An 18,789-nucleotide genomic window follows, 5' to 3' on the forward strand; every position below is an offset into this window, starting at 1 on the left:
TCTTCCCTTGGTTGGGATGCGTCTGAAAGTAGAGAGGCAGGCTTACATTCAGTATGTGTGTGTCAGTAACAACTCTAAAGCTAGTTCACTAAAAAGCTGTTTCTGGAAGAGCAATCATGTCTGTTCCTATTTGCTCAGAAGACAGTATCTCAAAATACAGAATCCTGAGAGGTGGAGCCCTCTCAAAGAGAGGAAAAGACAAAGAAAGAAGGGCTATCATTATAAAACCAAGAGGCCTTAACACTTGAGACTGCTGATGTTTTGCTCCGCTGTTTCAACTGACTCGGTCTCTTTCCACCACCAGTTAGAATTGTATTTCTGACCACAATAACTACAGCGGTTGCAGCAGTTATATTTTCCCCAGCCCTTGGCCTTCGATTAAATGAATTAGAAGTTCTGAGAAATTTATTCCAGCCACTATGGGAGAAAACTATCACTTTGCTGTGTGCAAATAGCAGGGTGCAGCCCTGCAGAAGTCAAGCACAAAATGAGACTTACCACAGCTGATATTTTTTATGGTTCCACAGAAGAATGGAAGGCTGTAAAGGGTATCTGAACTGCCACAGCATTCCAAATTTACAAAAGGGGTCTAAAAATTAAATGGCGCTATTTTAAGAAGATCTTCAAGCAGTATAGTGGAGCCCCTATTTTAGACTGCTATTCATGAGTGAAAATGACACCTGATCAGAGGAACAGTAGAAATACAGCAGTACAAGAGGGAGAACTATTTTTGAGCTGTAAGTTGGTTCCACGAGAAAAGGCTGTAGCATTCCTGTGAGCCTCTGGAGAGGCATTTCATTTTCCTTCTGTCACAGAAAGTCTGGTAGGGGATCTGCACGCACCCGTTCTCCTTTACCTGCTAAAGAGTTCGTTGGCAAGGAGGGTGTTTTCAGGCTTTGAGAGCAGGTTCATTCCTGCACATTCATTCAGTATCACTTCTTCAGGGTGACCTAGAAATGGAGGCACAGCGTGAGGAACAGAGGGTTTGTAATTATAGAGGTTAAAATGCTTTCAATTCCCCCTAGAAATCTACACTTGAAAGTTCTCTCCCTTGAAATCACTTTCCAGAGTCAGGACAATATTGCTCATCTCATGACAGAAAGGAAATAAGAAGTTACATTCCTGACAACAGAGGAAGTTAAGGGAGGTGACAGAGGGATTGGATGCACCTTATTCAGCACTAAGTCTTAAGGTATCTGAGGAAGGTGTTGGGAAGAGGTGAGAGAAACAGCTATTTCAGGCAGAAATGTGTGACTGGAAATAAATATTCCAGATGCTTCAGACAGGTATGCATTCCCTTATCTGCTCCAAGCGGATGAGTTACCCCTTGGAAACGCAACTAAGACTCCTCAGGGAATTCAGTACATTTGTAAGGCAGAATTTCCCTCTACAAAAGTCATGTTGACTCTTCCAAGTAGATCATATGTGTCCACTAGTTCTATTGCCACCATAGTTTCTACTGATTTGCAAGGGAGAGCAAGCAGGCTTCCTGCCCCAGCCCATCAGGCACCCTGTCTTCTATGGAACTCTTTTTAAAAACTGACATCCCATTTACCATCCTGCAGACAGCGGGTATCGGTACACTTTTAAAACTGTAGTTACACACACCTGTTAGCAATTTCCATTTGGTTCTAGTGGTTTCTTATGGTTCATTTTATCGGTTTCATCCATTCTCTCTTCAAAATCTCTTCCATTTCCAGGATATCCACTGGTGAATGCTGGCTCGAATAGTTTATGAACTTCTCTGCAACGGCTTTGTTTCCTTTGAGTACGCCTGTTGATACCATGGTTATCAATTAGTCCAGCAGACTTCTGGAAGGCTTCCTTTTCCTAAAGGTTGAAGAAAGATTTATTATTAGCTTTGATTCCTTTGGGGGCAGACCCAATCTAACTGTATTCTTACATTTAATCTGCAGGAATATGTGGGTGTTTTCTATTTTTTTTCATTTCAGTATTACTTAATCTGTTTTTTTTTAAAGAAAGCTTCTTGTTTCTAGTAGCCTCCTTTAGCCTGTTGTTCACCTGTGCTGTCTCCCTTTTGCCCATTCTCAAGCCTTCCTTAATAATCCAAGTGCGTATAGACTGTACATTTCTAAAATGTGCCTCTTAAAATAGCTTCCTTACTGCCTCTAAGAATTTAATTTAGCAGCACTTTTACAGTCACTTTTTTAACAAACTCTCTTATTTTTACATAGTTCCTCTTTTTGAAACTGAGGACAAATTGGCCGAATGTTTTGGCTGCTGCTGATCCTGTAAAGATACCACATCACAGTATGTTAAGGCGGTTGTCACAGAATAGCTCTTCAAGTATGAGTTTTCAAACCAGATCCTGAATGCTACTCAGGGTGAAGTCAAAAGCTGTCTATCTTGTCGTGGGCTTTCTAACAAGCTGTTCCATGGAAGAGACACTGAAAATGTCTAAAAAGTCTGTCAGTCTCTGTGTTACATCTAGGTGTAACATTTGTACAATCTACATAGAAGGAACAGTCTCCTGTTCCTGCTCTATTTTCTGCCCTTGCTGATCAACTTGATCCTCCTTGGCATTTCACTATTAGTAAACCAGACCCAATACTGGGTTGGTTAATTATGGAAGAAGTCAGTAATTATTTGTACTCCTCTAAAATCTCCCTGTTTAGGCTTGACATGTTAACCCATGCAGATATTATCTGATTTCTAGTAAGTTTGTTACTTTGATTTGATTTAAAGAGCAGCTTTTCCAAAACCAAAACAGTTTTAAAGGGAGGTGAACTTCCTGTCACTCTGAAATCTGGCCAACGCTTGACTAAAATGTTGCCTGGCTCAATAACTCCTACAGGGGCTGTGGTACTGTAAGATTGTTCCTGGAACAATGTTTATAGAGGTACAAGTAAATCCACATTCACAGATATACTGTGCCAGCAGAAAAAGTACCGGGAAGGGCTTATGGTACTCAGGCAAATGGCTTTGCTTCAGGACTTCAGGATTTTTATAGGGCTCCAGACAGGGGATGGATATGTGAATGTTTTAATGAAAAGTATCTATTACTGGCAGTATCAGTACACAATCCTGAAGAGAGGCCATAGTCTCCAAGCCAATAGGGTGGTGCAAGGTATCGTATTTGTTGTTTCTTTACTACTACAAGAGAGAATAAAGCTGCCTTGTACTATATTTGTTTGGAGATCACTGAATGGCTATTGGTTATAATGAAAATGTATTGGAACAGTAAATTTTCTGCTCTATTTTTGCTGTCATGGAATTAATTTTAGTGTTATGATTTGATTTTTATTTAACAAAGGCAGAGGCTTCAATAAAATAATGTTTTATCTGCCACCTGACATTTCTAAAGGAAAATACAAAAAAAAAAAAAATGTATTTAAGTTCTTAACCTTTTATAATACTGTCTTATAAAATAAATACCGAAAAAGTTTTCAAAATAAAAGAACGGGGACATATCTTCCCCGTGATAAAACAGAAATTAAGAAAATACTTCTCCCTATGCTGTATAATGTTAAACCATGTTATGATGGCAAAATAAGAACATAATCTATTAAATTTGTACATTCAGAAACTACGTCAATACATGCAGAAGCACTATTTTTTGTCCAGTGACATACTCTTCATTTTATTGATTTTATAAAATTTGGTTCCTAGTAATTGTTTACAGACTGTTTAATGTGAATACAGTAATTAATAAGCCTTCCTAATTATTTGCCTAGTATGCTGCCAGATGGATCTGATATTCCATTTTACTTGTTTGGCAACCACGCACATTCTTTGACTGCCTGTTTTAATCCTGCCTTTAAGTCTCTTAACATAAATAAAGATAATCCATCCAGAATCCTCTTCCTCTCTGATCATTTTATCTTCAGCTGCTTCTGCATTTAACTTTGTATTTTTATTCTCAGTTAACCAATTGTACACATCTACATTTTATAGCTTTGAACGTCATTTTACTGAGAGCTGTGAATGAGTGTTAACTACCAAATGACTCTGAATGTCAACCACCAAATGACTCTGAATGTCATACGGCATTTGACTATTTCATTTTTCTTATGTAATACAGGGATAACAGCATAAAGTCCCCTACAAAACAGGTATGCTTACTAACAATGTTTAACAAGACAGACAAATAAAGTACATCTGAGTTCAGAACATGACCTACCTTATTACCACACAAATAGGAAGTTAAGCATGTGTTGTGATTTGGTACATGTTTTTCTTTGATTTGTTGCATTACAGAGGCACAAAGCCTCTAAAGATGACATCAGAAATTATCCAACAACTTATAAGAGCAATGAGAGGATTATGAGCTACTGTAATCTTTTCTTCCAGTCATTGACACACATAAACAAGATCCTCAGAAGTGATGTGGCTGCCTTGCAAGTGATACCACCTTCAAACTAAAAGGAAAATCAAGATAGACGGCAAAGAGGTATCATAGATAAGTCCAGAAAATCACACCTTTTGAAGTTATAGTGGAAAAAAAGAAGGGTCTGAAGTAAAGAAACATTGAATATATTTTCTTCAGTAACCCTCGCACACTTTAGGGCTCTATCAGTTTTCAGTGTGAATTTAAGTGATTATTAGGAACATCTGTTTCATTCTGCAAAGTGTGGCATCAAAGTCAGAGGTGTGCAAGTATAAGCTCTAATTGATCTGCACACCTGTATCTCACTGATTTCAGTGGAAATGGAGCAGATCACTCACATCTGGGATATAACACTGTTAGAATCACTGTGTTTTATGTGATTAAAAATCTGATCATCTTAGTTTGATTTTGAAACCTGAAAATAAAAAGAATTTTTAATGCCTCATAGTATTGTCCATGATATCTAAAGTAGAAACAAAATATTGTTAGTATTTTACTACTATTAAGTCTACTTTTTTTATGGGCTTGACTTTGATGACAAAAAATGGGTGAAATCCCTGTTGGTATCAGTAACATTCCTGTTGAATTCAGTGGGCCAGAACTTCACTCCATGACTTTTACTGTGTTTCCATAGCAAAGAATAAAAATTTTTATCACCGCAAGACACATTCATGGATTCTTTCAAATATTACAAGTGGTGGAGTTTCTCTCTTCAAAGCTTGCAACCTATTGGTTAAATAGGAATGCTTTTTATAAAATATCCTGTTGTTTAAAAAGATGCAGCTTGTTTTCCTTTGTTCTGGTCCCATGATAAACCACCAGTTTCATATGTATATATTGGAAAATGCTCAGATTCTTGGATACTGGAAGACCGTTCTTGAATTCAGAGAGAACCATTCTTCTATCACAGCAGAAATTTTGATCCACTATATTAATACATATGCTGCAAGAGGCAGCGAGGCTTGAACAAGCAAAACAATACAAAAGAATGTGCAGGATCTTCCTTTTCACCACAACTAGAGTAAGCACGCTTAGAATTAGCTTTGAGTAAGCCTGCTCCAGTCTGAACTGTGTCTGTAGTGGGCTCTTCATTAGTTTAGTTTGTATCTCCACCAGTGGAAGGAATAAGAGTGATGCAGGGGCTTACAATATATTGCAACCTCTTTTGACTTAGAGAATTAGACCGACTTTGAAATCCCACATCATTTTTCTTTGAAGAGGAAAAATGGAGAGAGGTATTTCTTTAATGCAACTCTGTTCATCTACAAAGGATGTTTATAAAGTCTCTTTTTCCTCTGGCCATAGTAAGACTATTTTGCTTTGACCACAGGTTTGTCTTTTCTTCTGGGTACTGCTTCCTACAAGGGCTCTCCTTCACTCTTATTTTTTAAGATCATGCTAAGTTTTTTTTTTTGTGGCCATCTTTGAGACATTTGTCTTTGTGCGCATTTGTGATGGCTTTGCAGTTTCTCTTTTCTACGTGCAAATACAGACACACACAACCTACATAACTGTTGCGTTTGGTATGAGAATCTCAGGAAGCGCCTGTACCATCTGGCCAAGCCATTATAGTGCACATTTGCATGTGGTCTAGCTCCTGGGTGGTATTTTTGCATTGTTTCAGTTATCGCTAAACAAAGAGGCATTTAATTGTGTCATCAATGAGCCTGAACACAAGACAGCTACTATACCCAAGAGCTTTACTGGGAAAGTGCGACTGTTCAACCCCCACCCCTGCAACACACTGAAGCAAAGTGAGGAGGGGGAACATGAGCTAAGGCACTCTCTTAATTAAGTAATGTCATATTCAGTGGCCATTTTCTTCCTAACCAGCAGCTGTCTTAGCTGCCAGCTGCTCTAGCATTTTTGCAGCAGCTATCTGACCCATGAGACATTGCTGACCTCTCCTTCTGCCCTTGTTTGCTAACCTCACACACTCCCAGACTTGCATCACTTTGGAGAAGTTGGGAGGACAGCAGGAATACAGCATTGGCATAAATCAAGGATCATGAATGGGCTGTAAAATTTCTGCCTCATGCGCCTCTGTGAGTGTTTGTCTGTGACAGAGGGGGACAGGCAGCTAGAAAGTGACATGAAAAGCCTGACAGAGAAAAAAGAGCTCTACTCAGGGAAGGTCACAGCAAAGGTCAGTGAACTTCCCTGGTGAGAATGAGTGTGCCACCAGATAATGGGAAATGGCAGTGGACGGACCTCCAGGAGGCGTGAAGCGGTTCACTTACCAAATCAGAAAAAATCAAGGCCAAACTGGAAAAAAAAGCACTGAAATACCACAGAATCCGCATAATTTTTACTATGAGGATGATAATATAGGGCTGTTTAAAAACCATCATGACAACCAAAAAAATGTTAGGTCAAATCTTTCAGAGTTAGTTATTCTAGGCTGGTCCACAAATGCAGTCTGTGTTCTTTCCAAACAGTAAGGAGGACAAGTAAGCAAGTTTGTTAATTTCTCAGTTAGGGGGCTCGCTGTTCTTTAAATTACATATATTTTTAATTTTCTTAATTAATATATGCATCCTGAGCTTCTCCAAGTAAGCAGGAAATGGCATGCTTTTATTTTGTGCTTTAGAAATGCAGTAAATAAAACTGACTAACAGAAGGAACCCTATCTACTAGTTAGAATGGGAGTCCTCTTTTTTTTCCAACCTGCATCATTGTCAACCACCACAAAATGAGCACAAACATATACCGACAATGTCCCAATAAGGATACTGAAAGACACAAAAAGGAATAAATTGTAAAGTTATACTCAGACATGAAATTAAACATGAATTAAATACTCATAAAATTCAGTAAAGTATCCTAAATTATTAATGATGATTATACTGAAATCTCACAAAAAAGCACATGATGACATTTGAGCAGAAGACACCAGACTAGATCAACCAGTATGCTTCAGGTTTTTTATACCATGTCAGTGACACCCAAGTACTTATAAACCCTGCCTAACCAGGTAAATGAGGTCTACAACTCCTCAGGGTTATTTAAATGGCACAAAGCAGCAACTAAAGTGTATGAAGGTATCTGTCCTGCGTTGCTTGACAGCTTGATTTGCTGGTTACTTGGAAAAGGAACACTGGATTTTTCATGGGCTGTACACGGCACAATACCTGCTAGCGACATGGATCATTTAAGAGTGAGCCTGCCCATTCAGTAACACTTCACTTTAAGAAGGTTAAACCAATCCTTTAATCATGATTTGGACTTGGAATATGTAAAATCACAGCCTGTGAATGTGTTCTTTAAAGATATTTCATGATGTTTGTTGGCAATTGATTGCCTGTTTTCAGAATTTGGGCTTAAATGCTGTCACAGCATGAGCTGCATGAATCAATATGTAACTATTTTGACTCATTGAAGAAAATAATAGTTGTAATTTTTGCGTTTTACAAGCATCCTGGAAATGTTTCCTAATTCACAGTATTCTCTTTCTACGAACAATAGGCAGATACAAGTATTATCAATACTAGAGAAATGAAGGTGACAACTGTCAGAAAGGCAGGTGTCCACCTGCAAATACACTTCAGTATTAGCACGGCATCAAATTCCTTCAGTTGTTTGACCATGCTAGTGAAAGTGTTTATCACACGACAAACCAGGATCAGATACTTTGCTATCTGTCGCCTTGGTCCCCTAATCAGCTGGGCTACTTAGCCACTTTTTACCAATTACATTGTCATAAGATAGCAAGTACATTCATATGAATACACTTATTCTGACAAAAGAACAGGATGTACGCTTCTCTGTTCTGGAGTCAGTAAGTGGAAATTTTCACTTACCCTCTAAGCCTAGGAGATATATATATTTTTTTTTATTAAAGATGGGGCAAGAAGACCACAAGGAATAGAACACAATTACAGAAAATACTGAGATTATAGTTTGGATTTTGAATCGCACTTTCTGGGGAGTTATCTGGATGCCAGGAACCGAGGAGAATATTTTGAGTGCTAAGATCAGAATAAGGATTGGTGTAGTTTCATTTAAGTCAATGACATCGAAGCAGGAAGAGAGAATCCGATCCTCCAAAGTTTTGACTGAAATCATAGGCTGTGCCTGCCAGCTAGCGGGAAGACAAGAGAGATTTAAACTGGGAGTGGGATCCCAGCACTAATGGCTGGATCCAGCAAATACGTGCTTTGAAGTCTTTTGCAGCTGTTCTCCTGCTCAGTAGTCATCTCTCTCTCCACGTTCTTTTTAAAAGCAACTTCCTCTTGACTTACGAACCAGTAAAAAGTGTCTTGCAGCGACATTGAGTTAGAGATGTCTTAGTACATGTTGATAATAGCTTTGGCATCAATACTCAGAGAACATAAGCACAATTAGCTTTATAGGCACAGGCAGCACCTTTTTCGAGATCAACCCCTGTAAATGGGAGAAACGTAGCGTACGTATTAATCACGCTTACTTTTGTGACAGATCATCGGTATCTAATCTTTCACTTTCCAGGAAGAAAATTAGCATCCTTCCTGTGGCAATGCCACCCTGACTCCGCACCCTGTTTTTCTAACTTTAGTTACTGCCTTACCAAAGATTGAACTTGCGATGGTTCCCCCCCCCCCCCCCAACCCGCCTCCACGCGAGAGCTAACAGCAGAGCGAAAAGAACGACTACAACCCACGCAGGCAGCCCGCCAGACCCAACGCTGTCCTCCATGACACAGAAGATGTGCTCGGAAGATCCGAGGTACAGCCTCCCTGGGGGGGAAGGGGGAAACCAGGCGGGAGGACCGTGCCGAGCCGCGGCAACGCGAAACCCCCCCCCCCCAAAACCACCTTTCGAACACCTTTTTCCCACTTAGACGGTTGGTAGAAGCGGCCTGCCAAGCGGGAAGGTGAGGAAACATTCAAGGAGCCATGGCGTTCTTCCCCTTACCTCTCGCCGGGCGGGTTAGCCTCGTCGTCGGCGTCTACCAGCTCTCCTCACCGCTTTCTCCGGGAAGTTACGGTTTCCCTCAGGGCACCTGCGGGGCCCGCCGTCGTTGGGCCGGCGCCTGCGCCGAGAGAAGCGGCGGGCGGGGAGAGGAGGGGAGGGGAGGAGCGGCGCGGAGCGGCCCGCAGGGCCGCTCCGCGCCGCTCCTCCCCTCCCCTCCTCTCCCCGCCCGCCTCAGCCGGCGGCACCTCCGGGCGGCGGCTCCTCCCCCGCCGCTCGCCGCGCCGCGCCTGTGGCAGCCCGGCAGCATGGCGGCGGTGGAGACCCGCGTCTGCGAGACGGCCGGCTGCAGTAGCGAGGCCAAGCTGCAGTGCCCGACCTGCCTCAAGCTGGGCATCCAGGGGTCCTACTTTTGTTCTCAGGTGAGGCGTCCCCGTCCCCCAGCGGCTCGGCTTCCCTCCCTTTCCCTCACCCCGCGCCCCTGCGAGTCCGCCCGTCCCCACGCTGCGGGCCGGGTTTTTTTTGGTTTTGTTTTTTTTTTTTTTTCTTGCCGGCTGCCGTGCTCCGGGGAGAGCTTTCCTTTCGCAGAGGGGAAATAATGGGGAGGGACGGGCGGTAATGAGATTTCCAGTCAGCAAATGGGACCCGCTGTGCGAGCGCGGGGCCGGGCTCCCGGCGTGAGGCGAGGCGGAGGAGCCAGCTCCCCTCGCCTGCCCCCGGCCGCCCGGGCCCGGCCCTTCGCGCCCGGCTTTACCTCCCTGCCCGCCAGCTCCCTGCGAGCTTCGGGGAGGAGGAGGAGGAGGGTCCGGCGTTTGTCCCCGCAGAAAGTTCCCCCACACGGGGTGCGTGTGTGTGTGTGTGTGGGGGGAGTTGGAGCCTGGGGGGGTGCCGGGCCGGCGGTCACGGGTGGGGCGGGAGCCGCTCTGCTCCTCGTGGCTGGGGGTAATGCGGGATATCCTTGCTAAGGAGCAGCCGTAGCGTTCGTGAGAGGGTGCACGGTTTTTTTTTTTTTTTCCCTCTCCCTGAAGGTTTCGGTGGCCCGTGCCACCCCACCCCCCCCCCCCCCCCCAAAATAAGGGCTTAGTGGGACAAAATGAGACGTGCTCATCAAATTCCAGCATTTCTGTGTCTGCATCAGCTCTGGCTCTGGAGTTGCTTGGCTTTGATAAACACCGGGAGACTTGTTGCTCTGAAAACAGATTTTCTGTTTCCTTGAACTAAATAAAAAAAAAGCTTTTGGGAAAATGATTTGGCGCTCTAGTTTTTGGGTTTTTTTTAATATCTTTGGATATTTTACTTTAAAGGTACCAAACCAGGGAGATTCAGGTTAGGCCAGTTGTCATACAACTCCTGTTAAACATATTCTGTAGGCCTCAGCTATCCTCACTTATTGCCTTGGTGGTAATATAGCTTGGTGCTTAATTTAAATAGAAGGGACTCTCTGATAGCTGTTGAGTGGGGTTTGTTTTTTTTGTTTTTAATAACTTTAAAATGCACAGTAAAATACATAGCCTAATCCTTCAAACTTTTTGCATGTGTAATTTCTGTCAACATCAGTGAGGAAGTAGGTGTTTAATTCAGAGATTAATGATCAACTTCATTGTCAGAATTATAATTCAGGGTAAAATCACTGAAGTTTTGTAGATAAGCTGAACAAAATCATTCGGTCACATCAGCTAGATTAACTTACTAATTGGACAATTTTTTTTTCTGAGTCAGAATGTAAACCGATAGTTATGGTTTACATAGGATAAAGGGAAGACTTCCCACGTGCATGTAACGCTCCCACTTGCACAGTTTCTGGTACCTTCCCCTGAAGTCTCTGGTGCCAGGTGCTGGGAGTCAATGCTAAATTATATCAACTGCACCTCAAAATTGTCCTGACCATTCTGTATCTCTGGTTCCCATGTGGTGCTTGTAGCTGGTTTGTAGGATTTGCTCTGCATTTTGCTAGCCGTTTTGACGTGTCTGATGTAAAACTAATTATAAATGCATCTTCAGCATATACAAATATTAGTTGGTGATGACAAAACCATTTGTTAACAGACCAAACAAGCCTATGTGAGGAGTTTTAGTAACATCTTCACTCCTCTCTGTCCCATCCCCAACTCAGCTGATTTTATATAGGATGCAGAGGTTCTTGTTATATATGTATTAGGTTTAATTCTTTTGAAATATCTGCTGCTGCTGTAAGGTAAAAGGGGAATTACCCAAAATATTTATTAGCTTGTTAAAATAGGCTGCTGGGTAACTGACTACATGCTTGTAAAGCTGTCCTGCCTAGAAAATAAAATAGTGAACTGGGAATCCCAGTCATCTTACCACTGAGTGACCTTGGGTGTGTTGTTCTTCCTTGTCGTCCTGTTCAGTAAAGTCGGTAAGCGTAGTTATTCCCCGTATGAAAGATGCGTTAAAGGTTTTGGGGCAACACATGTTACAGAAGAGAGAAGGAAGGTAATGGCAGCCTGGTTTCAGGATGTGTGAAAAATGTCACGCACTGAGAGAAGAGTCCCTGTGTTCAGCCTTCAGCAAGGACCTTCAGCCCCCTTAGTACCTTCTGTGGGACCCAGCACGGGGCTGCCCCCAGGTTCCAGCTCTCCCCGTCATCTTGTGTGTGCAATGGAGGAGATTGACTGCGGTGCTCCGCCGGTGTCTTGCAAGCACTGTCAGGACGGTAGGTGAGGTGTCACTGACAACCTGACTGTCTGTTCAAGTAAGCACGTGACAGGCAAAGGAATTTTAAAAGCCAGGAAATTTTCTCTGAACTTCCAGCAAGTTTCAGCTGACAGTACTGGACTGGTTAGCATGTGTGAAACTTTTCCAAAGTTCTCTCTTCGGTGGTTTTCTTTCCATTGTGGTATTAGATGCATAAATAACTGTTAGATAAGCTAGTGAGTGGACCTAGGGTGTTATTCCACCTCACAGCACAGCCTGCGTTACAGCTGGCATGGTCCTATTCCCTCCTTCCAAGGATGCACGTTTCTACCCTTTCACATTAAGCTGGCCCTGATTCCTTGGTGAGCCACTTCTAGGGTTTTTAGGGTTTTCTTTTAATGAAGGAAAAGCAGTTGGATTAATTTTTTTGCTGGTTTAGCTCCTCAGAGCTGTGCACTGCAGGATCATAAAACACCAGTGCTTCAGGAGCATGCTGCCAAAGAGCAGGCTTGCCCGTTGTGGCCCAGTTTGGCATCACCGTAAAGTCAACCCATCCTTATTGAATGCAATGGTGTTAGCTACAGGTATGCAGGCTCTTACTCTGGGCTGAGTGCAGGATGGGAGTGACAAGCTACCTGGCATCTCTTTCAGGGGTAAGAGCATCTGTATGGACATGCACGCTAGGTTAATTAATTTGCTTGGAAGCCTACGATGACTCGTTCATACAGCCAAAACTTAGAGCTAAAACCAAGTTTGTAGGAGTTTATTTTCTCCAAGGCTAAGAATAAACAATAGAAAAGTGTGAACTACTGTAGAAAGGTGATCGGTACAAAGCAATGTGTTTGGATTATAAATAGTAACATATAGTTTGCTAAGAAAAAATAATTCAGGAGGTATAGGACTGAGAATCTTGGTGTAGTGAAGGGGATTAATTAAACATTATTTTTCATCACTGCACAGAGAGAATTGAAGTGAACTTTTCAAGTAGATTATATCAAGACAGTGATTTCCCCAGCGGATTTATCATTTGCGCTTCTCCTTTCCTTGAGAAAGGGCATTATTCCGGTCATTTATTTTTTCCCCCCTTTCTGCATCAAAAAATATGCCTCAACAACATGCCCTGAAAATGCTTATTCTGAAGTAATTTGACATCCTCTGAAATTCCTTTGAGCCAACCCTGTTTCATCTCTGGGTGTTGTGCACCTTGGAAACTGGGTACAGCTGTTGAATAACAGCTGTGCTTGTGGGTCATGGGTGGAAAGGGGGCCAAAGCAGCCGAGTTCTGGCCTAGCGGAGAGGTTCTGAACTGGTAGTGGAGACGGGGTAAAGATGGCTTTTAGCAGCGAGGGAGCTCTGAGGTGGTGTGTTGAACCCCAGCACTATTTTTTTTCTTTCACTCCAAGGTGTAACGAGAGGGACTATTCTGCTGAGGGATTCTGTCTGCTGTTAACCTTTAACAATATCTTCATTTAGGCTAGTAAATCAGGTGCTGTCACTGCCAGCTACCTTCTTTCACTGTCTCGCTTTCTCTTTTGTAGAGATTTACTATGCGTGTGTTTTATCATCTTACAGTGAGATACAGTAATTCAGTCGATCTTCTGAATGTGGAAATAACACAGATGCCCAGCATTGCAACTCAAGCATGTTGTTCCTCTTACTAAGATGAATTTGCTATTGTGAAACCTGCCTTTATAGATACACACATCACTTGTGTGTAAATGATATGTAGTATACATAAACAGTTTGTGTTTAAATACGCAAACAATTTACATTTTTTCTATGCCTTCTACAAGCTGCTGAATGATAAACAGAAAGTAATAACTGTTCTTGAGATTTTTCTCTTTATATGAGCCTTCTAATTGTAAATTGATCTCTTATTAATAATTTTGTGTTGCTTTCATGAAAACTTCCTCTCATACTATTTATATCTGTATAAGTGTCTCAGACGAAACAGAGTAGTCTGAGGTTTTCTGTGATGTGGACTGGATGCTGGTGGGGGCATTTCTTCAGCCAAATTCAGAAATATCTATTTATAGCCATATACTGGAAACATTCTCTTATTATAAAGTCAGTGGCCTGTGCTGCATTTTTTTCTCCAAAAGGTGGAGGCCACAGATTGCTATCAGAATAGTAGTCCTAACTTATTCAAGGAGAACGGTTGTCCCTTCCTGCTTTGTGTGCCCATGTGTTGTCAGTCCTGAAGAGGCCCAGGTATATCAAGAGATCTGGTTATAGAGTCAAAAATGAGGACCGTGACATGCTGAAGCTGCCGCACGTGAGCAATGGTTGGACATGTGTTTTAGGTGTTTGAAGGGAAACTATTTCTCTGAATTGTACAGAGGCAGCAGCATCTCTCTTGCAATGGTGGATACCCACCAACAGGGCTCTTTCCACTTGAGGTGGGGTATGACTTGTTAAATTCCAGTGACAGGAAAGAAATGCTGCTCTCTTTTCTCAGTGGGTTTGTATACTGATTTACTCCTTTCTGGGAGGCAGATTTTCACTGATAAACAGACCTGGGCCCTTGACAGCTTTGGATACAGAAGGTCACAGAAATTTGTGAAAAAGGAGAGGAGAATGTTGTCCCATCCTCCACTTTGCTGTTTCATTTCACCTTCAGTGCGTTGGGGATGGGGAGCAGGGAGCAGTGGACCTGGATGAAACTGTTTTTTGTCCTCTCTCGTTTCAGACCATAGGATGTAAGTGCCGTATTTCATTCTTGGTTCACTGTTCTTTGCTGTGCCTAAAATAGGCTAGAACCTGCTGCTTGGATCCAACTGCAATACGTACAGGTTTCTTTTGGTATAAATGGCACTCTGCACATACTGCCTTCTAGAAGATCTTTTGACAGATTCCCTTCACCAGGAAGCTGGCATTTTTAATTGCCTGTAAATCACCATAAATACCCGTGTCTGTGGTAAATGCCTGGTTATTGTTGAGGCACAAATGCTGAGCCCTCATAACTTTCTGAAAGTAAAACTTCAGACTCCTATAGGCAGGCTTTCCGAGCTTGGTCCGAGGATGGTCCAGTTTGAATTTCTCTGGTCTGTTGTTCCTTTGCTACTCTCAAAAATCACTTGTATATCTCTGTAAACCTGAAAAGTTGCAAAATGCAGTCCCTTCCTCAAAGGAAGGGCTCTGTCATGTGGGGGACTCAGGAGTCTGGGCGAAATCAGGCTTTAGAGGAAGGAGAAAGCCAACATTGCTGATATCCAAAGGCAGCACCTACATGCAGCACCTTGGTTTGAATCTGAAAATGCATATTCAGCTCTTCTGAAAAACTGACTAGTCATGTATGCTGCTTAGGCTAGTTTGGGAATTTTGTACTTAGTTTTTCAAGCCAGAGGCTGTCTCTGTGTGCTTGTACCACGGCTAGAAGAATAGGGTTCAGCACGCTGAAAAGAGGCAACTGTTTTATTTTAACATCAAATGCATTAACAACTGTATTCCTCAACATACTTGTACTTATGGATAAAATGTATGGTTAATCTGTATTGTATTAAATATATATGTCACTGATAACCTGATATTTTTCTTAAGCTAAATGCTGTACTCATGCTTTTTTTGTCTCCTGTTTTGCATACCTTCAAGGTAGTTTGGTTAAAAATGAGTTCTTATTAAGCAAAACTACATGATCTCAGATTAAGACAATTTTACATTCCAAAGGACATGTTTAAATTCTATTAAAAAAAATTGCTCAGAATGTTTTTAAATACAGTGTACTGCTTGGCGCTGTTTCCTAGATGCTTGCCTATTACAATTGAGGGTATAATGACATGCAAAGAGACAGCCAGTCTGTCCCCACAGTCTCGATTCCAGCTGTCTTGTCTTTTTTTTTTATGCTGTAGAATAGGTATTTTTGGAAATTCATCACAGTAGCTCTAAATAATGAGCAGAGTGGATAGAGAGGGGTAGTTTTGTGGAAGTTGGACATGAATTGGAGTTCTCAGTAACTGTACAGTGGGGCAGTTTTTGCATACCTGCTGATAGGTGTATTTACAGTGTCAAATGCCAGGTTGTATAAAGCAGCAACACCTGAAGGTGAAGGGGAGCCTGAAGAAGAGTGTCAGCCTGAAGGCTGGAACTCACTGATGGAGAGTTGGCAGGGCTAACTTTAAATGAGCTGCTACCCAGCAAAGGCAGTTCAGAAACACAGTCAATGAGTATGCTTTGAATTTGGTGTTGTGGTGCCTGCATAACTTCCTGTACTTGGGTAGCTCATTTAAATCTAGTTTGGTTATGTCTGTGCTATACAGAGGTTGGCAGTGTAGTTATATCCTAATCTTGGTTGACTTAGCACCCTTTTCTCCTCTGGAATTTGCAGTTGGCTGTGCTTTTCTACCTCTTAATCAGGTTGCATGGATACGTGAACCGCAAGAATAAGAAGCTCCCTGTTATTACTGTAAAGATGACAATAAACATGGGGGGGGGGAAATCCTTGCTAAGTAGCTCACTAACTGTTCTAAAGGGTTTGGTTTTGTTTTGTTCTTTCAATGGCTGATTTTAAAAAAAGCCTAAGGTATTTGGTAGTGACCATTGCATTCATAGTGAAAATGCACTCTACTGTAAAACAAATTCTGCTATGCTGCATGATTCTGTCAATATTTCAACCCGTAAATAGATGTTGGACCGAGTCCTTAAGGTAAATATAATTTACAGAAATAAGATGGCTTCCACAAGGTGATCCAAGAGGAATCTTTCTAGATCATAATGCTGATTGTGCCTTTGGTTACCTTTTGGTAAATGCACAGGTTCTGGTGAACACTGGGTTGAACTTGTCTCTAAACACAGAATCAGTGGGATTGGCTTAAGAATGGCTTGAAGCCAGAAATGTTGTTAAAGGTTTAAATGTTGACAGGCGCTGTTTAAAAATCACAATTGTATTTTTCTTGCTGATAGAACAGTTGAACCTAAGATTGCTCTAAACAAATTGAGGATTACCCCTCCACTCCCTGCCTTTTTTTGTCATACATTTGACCTCTCTTCTCATACAGTCCTCTTCAGCGTTTCCAAGTCTGTCTTGATTGCTATATAAAAAAATGCATGCAATAAAAAGAAAAATGCTTTAGGTGAGAAGGGTGGGGATATTAATATCAGACATAGTAATGGATAATGTAGTGTTTGAAATGAAATCCAGGAAATCTTCCAAGAAACTGGAAGCCAAATTCATATTATTCCTGTGTACTTTCCCCCTGAAGCTAATTAATGTTTTCAAATATAGCCATGCGAAGTCTTGTGTTCCTTTTTTAACTGTATCAGAAAAAAAAATCTTTAATTTCTTAATTTTAATATTAAAAATCACCCTGGATACCTTTTTTCCTGGATTTTGTTAATTTAATAATTGAAAATTTTCTATCCTGATCTGTATATGGCATAGGAACATGGAAGAATCATTAGAGGCAGGAATGATAATAGGAAGATTGAAGTAAATGGCTCAGCAGAGAAGGCTCAGCGAAAAGCAGAATTTTCTCCAGAAAATTCTCCAGAAAGTGGCCCAGATGGAGAGAAAGAGTGGCTTTCTTCCATGGCTTGTCAGGAAGTCTGCTGTATAGAAGGTGAGGGTGTTTGCAATATGCAGTGGTACATTGGAAGTGCTTTGTCACCAGAGCTATGATTCTCCAACCTGTGAGATGACAGCTGCCATATTTTTATCTGGAATTGCCAAGGCAGAGCTCTGCAGGCATGTGCAATGTAGTGCTTGTGCAGTAAGTTGTTGAATATAAATAGTTTGTGTGTACCCGGTAAGTCCGGTGCTTACAGGAAGCATATGACTGATCCTACACAAAATACACGGGTTGTAGGTGGATGTGCAGCATATCCTTTGAGTGCCTTCCAAAAGTGTCAGACCAAGACAGAGATATTCATTGATTGTACACTGCATGTGTAATAACCTGTGCTTACAAAAATGCTTTGGATTTGCTGTGTGTACTTGTTGCGGTTGATTGATGTGCTTATAGTGCAGGTGTCTGGGACGTCCTGGTGTACAGCAGCTTGTTTGGAGCTATGCTGTAGTAGTTCTGATGGAGCTGCTGTTCCTCTGGAGACAGAGGGCAAGTAAAATCTGGGAAACATAATTGGGAAAACTCAGACATATGGCAGCCTTATGCAGGATCCTCTTAGGTTGTTTACAGCTGCAGGAAATAAAAAGCCAAAATGGAGCCTGTCAGGTTATGATACCGCCAGCGGTGAGGTGTTTGCCTGGTGTTTTCTGGCTGTGGGCCGGCAAAGAGGAAAGACTGTTAGCGTTGCAGAAAGGAACAGCATTGGAGAATACACCCCAAAATTTCATGGGGAGGGAGAGAATAAACTACAACCAGTAATTGCCACAGCTGATGTATGTCTTCATTCCCTGAATGCTCCTTTATATCCCAAGAAGTGGATTCTAGATTTGCAGACTGGGTAGCTGCTCTAAGTCCTTAGTTGTGTAATCCTCCTTCTTCTGCTTCAGAACAGAGGTCTGGTGTTTAAAAGGGGATTAAAACCACACTGGTGCTTCTAGTGTCCTTGAAATAAGGGGTTTAGCTTTTTTATTTTTTCTTAAAATAGGTCTCAGTTAAAACCTGCTCCTTTTCTCCCAGCTCTCCGACAGAAAACAGATAATGGTGCAGCGGGTTATACAAGTGTGACAGTAAAACCTTCTGCTGCTTGTTCAAAAAGATGTTCTCTCTGGTAATCTAAAGTGTTGGTTTCAAAGCTTCTTGTTGACCAGACCATTATGTAGCACCACGGCATGGCAAGTGCCAGTCCAGAGAATACAGCCACTTCAAGGATATGGTGTAGGAGAAGACAACAAACAACTGATTTTGGTAATGAGGGAAATAGCACACAGCAGGCTCTCTTTGAACATAGGCATACTTGTGCACCACTTTAGTGTGTTTTTTGTGGATACAATTTGA

At 41.9% G+C, this 18,789-nt stretch overlaps 1 protein-coding gene and 1 long non-coding RNA gene across 3 annotated transcripts in view; one reads left to right on the plus strand and one right to left on the minus strand.

Moving 5' to 3' along the window:
• Positions 1–58: 58 nt before the first annotated feature.
• LOC142032338 (uncharacterized) lies at positions 59–9,406 on the minus strand. Its single transcript, XR_012650813.1, has 3 exons — positions 9,242–9,406; positions 1,609–1,830; positions 59–950 (listed from the first exon to the last, which is right to left on the minus strand). It is a non-coding gene; the product is annotated as an uncharacterized LOC142032338 (long non-coding RNA).
• A 95-nt stretch (positions 9,407–9,501) lies between these two features.
• Positions 9,502–18,789, plus strand: part of METAP1 (methionyl aminopeptidase 1) — a 29,741-nt gene continuing 20,453 nt past the window's right edge. For both annotated transcript variants that reach the window (XM_075031369.1, XM_075031377.1), the window contains exon 1: positions 9,502–9,660. In XM_075031369.1, the coding sequence (XP_074887470.1) occupies positions 9,547–9,660 (114 nt within the window). In that variant the 5' untranslated portion in view covers positions 9,502–9,546. The remainder of the gene's footprint in view (positions 9,661–18,789) is intronic.

This window comes from Buteo buteo, chromosome 1 (genome assembly GCF_964188355.1).
Source record: "Buteo buteo chromosome 1, bButBut1.hap1.1, whole genome shotgun sequence".
In the NCBI taxonomy this organism is placed as follows: Eukaryota; Metazoa; Chordata; class Aves; order Accipitriformes; family Accipitridae; genus Buteo; species Buteo buteo.